This window comes from Macaca mulatta, chromosome 20 (genome assembly GCF_049350105.2).
Source record: "Macaca mulatta isolate MMU2019108-1 chromosome 20, T2T-MMU8v2.0, whole genome shotgun sequence".
NCBI classification, from domain to species: Eukaryota; Metazoa; Chordata; class Mammalia; order Primates; family Cercopithecidae; genus Macaca; species Macaca mulatta.
In genome coordinates, this window is record NC_133425.1 from 5,338,620 (window position 1) to 5,346,394 (window position 7,775).

The window sequence follows — 7,775 nt, forward strand, 5'->3', positions numbered from 1 at the left end:
GACCGACATTACTACTTCTGCCATCTCTGATTGGAACTATTCACCACTTCTCCTTCCGAGGATTCCCTTTCCTGAGGCTGTTAACTGTGTAAGTGTGCGGTGTGGGGAGGCCACAAAATACAATACAGCTTCACAAAAGCAGGCTTTAAAAAAATCAGCGTTATTTTCTCTACATACTTCCAAAATAGATGTTCCCCTCAATCCTGAAGATTTTGCTAAAACATAAGGGCTGTTTAAAAAGGAAGAAGGGGGGAAGAAATATAGCAGATTACTTAAAATCTTTCTTTCTCGTCTACTTATTTTAACATCATTTTCCAGATCTCAAAGACTTTTGTCCTGTATTAGAAAAAAGCAGCAGCCCAGTAAAAACATCAAGAATAGCAGTAGGGAGCTTGAAACCAGGGACCAGGCACCAGATCCAAACCTGAGAGGACGAGGGAGGAGAATACCAGCTCTTCTGTGAGTACGTCTCTCCCTTCCAGATCACCTGGCGGCTGCAGAAGCTCAATATTCTAAAATGCCTGGTTCTTCACTTAAGGCAAATACTGTGATAATAAAATATCCTTAAACAAATGACGGCTGAAAGCTGAAAATGCAAACTTTTTTTAAAAGACCTAGATAAAAGGCAGTGTGCACTCAGAGGTAAGTAACTCCGTCCAGTTCTCCAGAGTCCTGCAGGACTGCGCCGACTTCCTATCCCTATTTTGAGGACAAGCAAAGTGAGGCCCAGAGAGGAGAAAGGTTTTATTCTCCACGTTTTCGCAAAAAGGGCACAAAGAAACATTTGGATGGGACTTCGGGGTGACCAAATGAAATGCAAAGGCAATTTCCTTAAGTGCTGAAAAGTGCTGAACGCTGAACGGCTCCATACTCTTACGTTCACCGGACGTACCCCCGTACTTCAGCCAACCAGTGGTTATGCTCGTTCAAAGTTCTCCTTCCTTCTACAGGTCGCATCTAGGTCACGTCTGTACAGCGTCCCTTTCTGCAGTGTGAAGAGATCTGTGATATTTGACCCGCTGGAGGAAAAGTCACACTGACCCTGAGATCCCCCCATGGTAAGGCATTCTGAGATACCTGAGCTGCCTCTACACACTGAGGTTGAAAGTTTGTGTGTGTGTGTGTGTTTTTCTTTTTTAATACAATCAGTTTCAGGGAGGGAGGATACTGAGGAAAGAAGTGCACATACCTTTCAACTGGTCAGCAACCACGCTGTGGCCCAGCCGTTCGATAACTTTCCCGTCTTCCATTTCGTACCGGTCATCTAAGTATTTTGCAGTGGCCTCAGAAATGTGAACTTTGCCGGCCACTCCCAGCTGCTCCATGAGATTGGCCAGGTTCACATCGTTGGACCACACATCAAATTTAAACCTCCTCATGCCCAGGATGCCACACAGGACGGTACCCGTGTGCACCCCGACTCGCATGTTCACCATCTCCTTCTTCTCCTGGCAGAACTGCTCGATGGCCTTGATCATGCCCAGGCCCATCTCGATGCAGCAGTAGGCATGGTCGGCCCGGGGCTCGGGACAGCCCGCCACGCAATAGTAACAGTCTCCCAGAGTGCTGATTTTCTCACACTTGGTTTCCTCACACAGGCGGTCGAAGCGACCGAACAGATCGTTCAGGAGACCCACCAGGGCGTGGGCGGACTTGTTGGCACTCATCTTGGTGAAGCCCACGATATCTGCAAATAAAATACTGACTTCTTCGATCTGCTGCATCTTGAAAGGGCGGAAGGCTATAGGCGCTTTTTGGATGGAAGACTTTTTCTTCCTGTTCTTGGGGCTCGAGGTGGCATGCCTCTTGACAGAATTCTCACTCTCCTCATCCCCCTGCTTCATTAAGTCATCGGCTATGATTCTTGGCATCACGGAATGAATCATCCTCTCTTTGAGGGCTTTTTCCACTTCCAGGTCCTTCCCGTGCATAATGGATTGCCCTACCTTGAGGAAGGTGCTCCTGGACCTCACCTGGGACATGATGAACAGGTGGACCCCGATGGCATGGATGCAGCCGTGGAGCAGCGCCCTGCTCAGCAGCTCCCAGTGCAGGGCCCCGGCTCCGGGCGAGGGGAAGCAGGCTTCATCCCGGAAATGGTAGCCAAAGGTCTCGAAAAGGACAGAGTAGGCCACCCCCAGACACAAGCTCAGGTACAAAGGTAAGTGCATGACGGTATAGAGCAAAAAGAGCACTTCGATGCACATGGAGAAGCTCCCCACTTGAGATAAGCAAGTATCTGTGGGCTGGGCTGTGGCCGTAAGGTTGGAGCTGTCGCCGCGTCCTGAGACAGGCGTCAAGACCTGGAACTGCGCAGCCAGGGTCAGGGCGAACACCAGCAGGGTGAGAGCCAGCGAGGTCCACGCGTAATGCCGGGCGTACAGCTTGGTGAAGGTAAACAGAAAGAAGCCCACACACACCACGAGGAAGCACAGCGCGGGGGCAACCATGACGATCAGTCTGGATCTCATGTGCACCGCAAAATAGATGCTCCACAGAAGGCAGGCGAAGCCGATGTAGAAGAGCGCATACCGGAACCGGCGCTGGGTCTGCGGGAAGCAGCGCTCCCGGCAGGCCTCCTCCAGGTTCACCGAGTCGAACTTGGGGTCCCACCAGCGGCTGGAGGCCCTCTCGAACAGCTGGGGCAGCTTCTTCTGCCTGCGCAGCCGGCCTCCGCCGCCCACTCGCCGGGGGACGCCCCCGGAATCCCCGGAGCTGCTGCAGCTGGAGGAGATGCTGTATTTGCAGTGCTTGGGATGGCTGTTGGAGGACAGCTGCTTGGGGTTGATCTTGACGCGCACGCTGTTGCTGTCCCCGCTGGAGTCGCAACTCACCTCGGTGCTGTGGTGATGCAGCAGCTGCTGGTGGGGCGGGGAAGCCATGTTGTCGAGTCCCGGGGCCTGCCCGGGCCGGGGTCACCAGTACCTGCCAGCAAAACCGGGAGAGTTAGCTGCGCTCCCACCTAGGCATGCACACCTGCAGGCCGGGGACCTGCTCCCGTCCTAGGTGGCGGCTCCAGCACGCGACTTGGACAGGCACCATCTGCTCCCCGAAACTGTGGATCCCGGCTCAGCCGTACCCCCACCGCCCCTACCTTCGAGGCGGACGAGAACCGCTCGGGACGGACCTAGAGCGCCCGGGGGTCCCCGCCGCGTGGCCGCCGTGGGTCCGGGACCGCTGTGCTCGCTCGCCTTCAGCGCCGCTCGCCCCGAGGGTGGCCTCCGCGCCGCGCGGCTTCTCCTCTTTGCGCGCTCGCCTCCTCCAGCTGCGGCTCCGGAGGGAAGTTCAGACCTTGAGCGCTCCCAGCCCCGCGAGCCGCCTGCGCACAAACAACTCCGCCGGCGGCGCGGAGCCCTCCATCCTGCAGGAGCCGCGCTCCGATGCGTCAAAGGCGGCGCGCGGCCGGCCCCGGCCCCGACCCGGAGCCGCGAGCTTCGGCGGGCGCCCCCGGCCCGCGCTCCCCGGCCGCCTCCCGCACTCCGGGCCGGCCCTGCCCGCGGCGGCGGGCGCCGGGGGTGGGGGCGCCCCGGGCTGCGAGTGCGCGGAGCCCGTCGGCGCGGCCCGTCTAGCGGGGCCTGCTTCCCCCCGAGCGCGCCGCCGCCCCCGCCGGGACCGCCGCTGTCCCGGGACCGAGCGCGTGGAACCACGGACGCGGGCCCCTCGCCGGGCGGCGGTGCAGACGCTGCCGCAGAGCCGGGCTCCTGCGACGCCAGCCGGGACGCCCGCCCGCCCGCGCCCACGCCGGGGGCAGCCTCCCAGAGCTAGAGATGCGGCCGCCGCCGCGCCCGCCGCCGTGTCCCCCGCGGCCGCTGCCTCATGTCGGAAGAGCCGCCGCCGCCACCACCTCCGGCCCCTGCCCCGCCCGCTGTCACTGACAGACGCGCGCCCGCGCCGCCCCTCGCCCCGCCGCAGCGCGCACGCGCGCCCCGCGCACGCCGCCGCCGCCTCCTGGCCCCGGACACGCGCACGGGCCGCGCGCCGCCCCGCCTTGGTGCGCGCGCTGGGCTCCGGGCTGCGGGGCGGGGCGGGGCGCGCACTCGGCTCCGCCCTCCGCCCCGGGCGGCGCCGCTCCTCGGCCGCGCGCTGCGTACACTGCGGGCGCTCCGGGCGCTGCGGGCCGGGCCTCTCTGGGCGCCCCAGAGACCACTCGCTGCCCGGGGTCCCGGGCTGCGGAGAGACCTGAAGGCGCGCGCCGTGGAAGGGAGCCGCTGGGCGCAACGTTTGGGAAATCAAAATGTTGCCTTCCCACTCGGCACGCCTTTGGGATAAATCGAAGTTTCCAACCGTTGGATTTCCCTCCCGGGAGGCTCCCTTTGCTCTGTAAGCAATGAATGCGGGCCCCGGGGCACTCGGCCTGCCCTAGACCTGCTCACGGGGCGACCTTCGCGGGCCAACCCTCCATAGCTGGGCCCACCGACGACCACGTTCCCCCGCCCCAGGGGGAGTTTCCCTTGCTGTCCTTAAGCCCTTCTCCCCCTCCTCATGAACTACTGCTTTTCCTTTTACACAAATGAGACTTTCAGAGGAGTTCGCATCCCATAACGGCAGTTCTGCATTGGCCTCCATAAACATTGCCACGTGTAAATAAAATTCTATTCTCCCTAGCATGCAGACCCCGACCCCTTCTCCCCACACTCCACAGTGCCTCCTGCCAGTCACGGGGCTCTCTTCCATCCCCTCCGTCGCCTCCCAGGCCCAGGGCCGGGGCCCACACCAACTCTCACTGTTGAATTAGAAAATAAAAGTAAAATGTGGTCTGTCCATGCAATGGAATATTATTCGGCTACAAAAAGGAATGGAGCACCGATGCGTACTGCAGTGTGGAGGAACCCGGGAAACATTATGCTAGTAAAAGAAGCCAAACACAAAAGGTCACATATCGTATGATTCTATCCAGCTGAAATGTCTCGAATTGGCAAATCCGTAGAGGCAATACAGATTGGTGGTTGCTAGGTGCTAGGGGAGGAAGATAAGGAGCTTGGGGTTTCCTTTTAGGATGATGAAAAAGTTTAGAAATGATCCAACAGGATGAATCTACATAGTGCCCTTGAATCACACTTTAAAGTGAGTTTAAGGCGGGCGCGGTGGCTCACGCCTGTAATCCCAGCACTTTGGGAGGCCGAGGCGGGCGGATCACCCGAGATCGGGAGTTCGAGACCAGCCTGACCAACACAGAGAAACCCCGTCTCCACTAAAAATACAAAAATTAGCCGCACGTGGTGGCACGTGCCTGTAATCCCAGCTATTCGAGAGACTGCGGCAGGAGAATTGCTTGAACCCAGGAGGCGGAGGTTGTGGTGAGCCGAGATCACACCATTGCACTCCAGCCTGGGCAACAAGAGTGAAACTCCGTCTCAAAAAAATAAATAAATAACATAAAGTGGTTTAAATGGTAAATGTTATGTTGAGTGTATTTTACTACAACAAAGGAGGAAAAAACTAGAAGTAACATATTGCTGTGGTATTCCTGCAGAAGTGTGTAATCTCAATCTAATCACAAGAAAACACCAGACAAACCCCGACTGAGACCTGTTCTACAAAGTGATTAACCAGTACCCATCAAAAGTGTCTTTGGACACTTACGGGTCATGAAAGACAAAGACTGAGAAACTGTCACAAACTAGGAATCGTCCCTAAGGGGATAGATACAACAACTAAATGGAACATGGGATCCTGGTTGGGAACATGCAACAGGAAAGGACAGTGGCAGGAGAGCGGGCGAAATTCACCTAAGATCTGCAATTTAGTTAAAAGCATTGTGCCGTTGTTAATTTCCTGGTTCTGATCCTCTTACTATAGTTAGGTAAGATGTTAATATTAGGGGAAGCTGAGCCCGGCACAGTGGCTCACACCTGTAATCCCAGCACTTTGGGAAGCTGAGGCAGGCAGACCTCCTGAGGTTAGGAGTTCAAGACCAGCCTGGCCAGTATGGTGAAACCCCATCTCTACTAAAAATACAGAAATTAGTTGGGCCTGGTGGCATGTGCCTGTAATCCCAGTTACTCAGGAGGCTGAGGCACAAGAATCACTTGAATCCAGGAGATGGAGGTTGCAGTGAGCCAAGATAGTGCCACTACACTCCAGTCTGGGCGACAGAGCAAGACCCCATCTTGGGGGAAAAAAAAACATTAAGGGAAGCTGGATGTGGGATATAGGGAAACTCGCGAGTATTTTTGCAACTCTTCAAGTCTAAAACTATTTCAAAATAAGTTTATCTAAAAATTTAAAAAATAAACCTTTAATGAACATCAACTCTATGCCAGGCACTCTCACATATGAGGTTCAGAAACGCATGGTGCATCACAGGCATTTGCTTAGTAAATGGGATAATAATAGTGAACTATCATTGACAGAACATGTCATAAATGCCAGAAACTACTGGACATTTTCACCTGTGACACATTTGGTCATTGCCGCAACCCTCTGAGGTAGATACTATTGTCCCTTGTTTAAAGATGTGAAATGAAACCCAGGATTGAAGAGAAACGGATCCTAGGTTTCCTACTAAGGGTGATGAGTTCAGATTGAAAACCGGATCTCAGGCCGGGCGTGGTGGCTCACGCCTGTAATCCCAGCACTTTGGGAGGCCGAGGTGGGCGGATCACAAGGTCAGGAGATCGAGACCATGGTGAAACCCCGTCTCTACTAAAAATAGAAAAAATTAGCCGGGCGCAGGGGCGGGCGCCTGTAGTCCCAGCTACTCGGGAGGCTGAGGCAGGAGAATGGCGTGAACCCGGGAGGCGGAGCTTGCAGTGAGCCGAGATTGCGCCACTGCACTCCAGCCTGGGCGACAGAGCGAGACTCCGTCTCAAAAAAAAAAAAAAAAAAAAAAAAGAAAACCGGATCTCAGACTTCTGAGGCCACGATGCCCTGCACGACCCTGGCACTACCCTCTGCAAGCCTCACGATGGCCCAGCACAGACTGTACCTGTCTCCTCCATCAGCCCAGCTGGACGGGAGGCCCTCAGAGCCTGGGCTCACAGCTTCCATCTCCCGCCGCTGGCTGCAATGCTGTGCTCCCCGCTTCCTGGTTTGCTCCAACCATCTGAAAGGTCGCCTGTCTGCACTTTTCTTCTCCTCTCCAAATCATTTGTGGTGACTTGTGTGTTTGTAAATTGGTCATGTCGGATTTTTAGACACAAGTAATGATCATACTCACCTCCCTACTTCTCTGGAAGCAATTCGGCCACTTTCCCTGCTGTAGAAACTGCTGTTGAAACCTATAAGCTGGCAAAGCCTCCCCAGTGTCCAGGTCAGAGTGTGTATCATGCCATCAGCCTCGGGGGACTGGGGATGTGGTGCCTGGCACTGTGTGTCAGGCCCTTGAGGTACAAGGATATGCCATCCTTATCTTCTTTTTTCTTTCTTTTTTCTTTTTTTTTTTTTTTTGAGACGGAGTCTCGCTTTGTCACCCAGGCTAGAGTGCAATGGTACAATCTTGGCTCACTGCAACCTTTGCCTCCTGGGTTCAAGCAATTCTCCTGCCTCAGCCTCCAGTGTAGCTGGGACTACAGGCACCCGCCACCATGCCCGGCTAATTTTTGTATTTTTAGCAGAGACATAGTTTCACCATATTAATCAGGCTGGTCTCGAACTTCTGACCTCGTGATTCGCGTGCCTCTGCCTCCCAAAGTGCTGGGATTACAGGCGTGAGCCACCGGGCCGGCCGTCACCTGTCTCTTTAAGGGGCTTGGGAACGATGTCCAGGGGAGAGGTTGGGTTAAGAAGATGGGATCAGTTAGGTTGTCTGAAGGACTGGATGTGAAGGAGAGTTC

General features: G+C 55.5%; 1 protein-coding gene across 5 annotated transcripts in view; it reads right to left on the reverse strand.

Moving 5' to 3' along the window:
* The window catches only part of ADCY9 (adenylate cyclase 9), a 162,748-nt gene extending 155,450 nt beyond the window's left edge, over positions 1–7,298 (reverse strand). For 2 of the 5 annotated variants that reach the window (XM_015125415.3, XM_015125413.3), the window contains exons 1-2: positions 3,095–3,476; positions 1,190–2,925 (exon numbers count right to left, since the gene is read on the reverse strand). In XM_015125415.3, the coding sequence (XP_014980901.2) occupies positions 1,190–2,882 (1,693 nt within the window). In that variant the 5' untranslated portion in view covers positions 2,883–2,925; positions 3,095–3,476. Of the gene's footprint in view, positions 1–1,189; positions 2,926–3,094; positions 3,477–7,159 lie in introns of those variants that run through there. The other 3 variants (XM_077985366.1, XM_015125416.3, XM_015125414.3) reach the window with 3 other exon arrangements.
* Between the last annotated feature and the right edge of the window lie 477 nt (positions 7,299–7,775).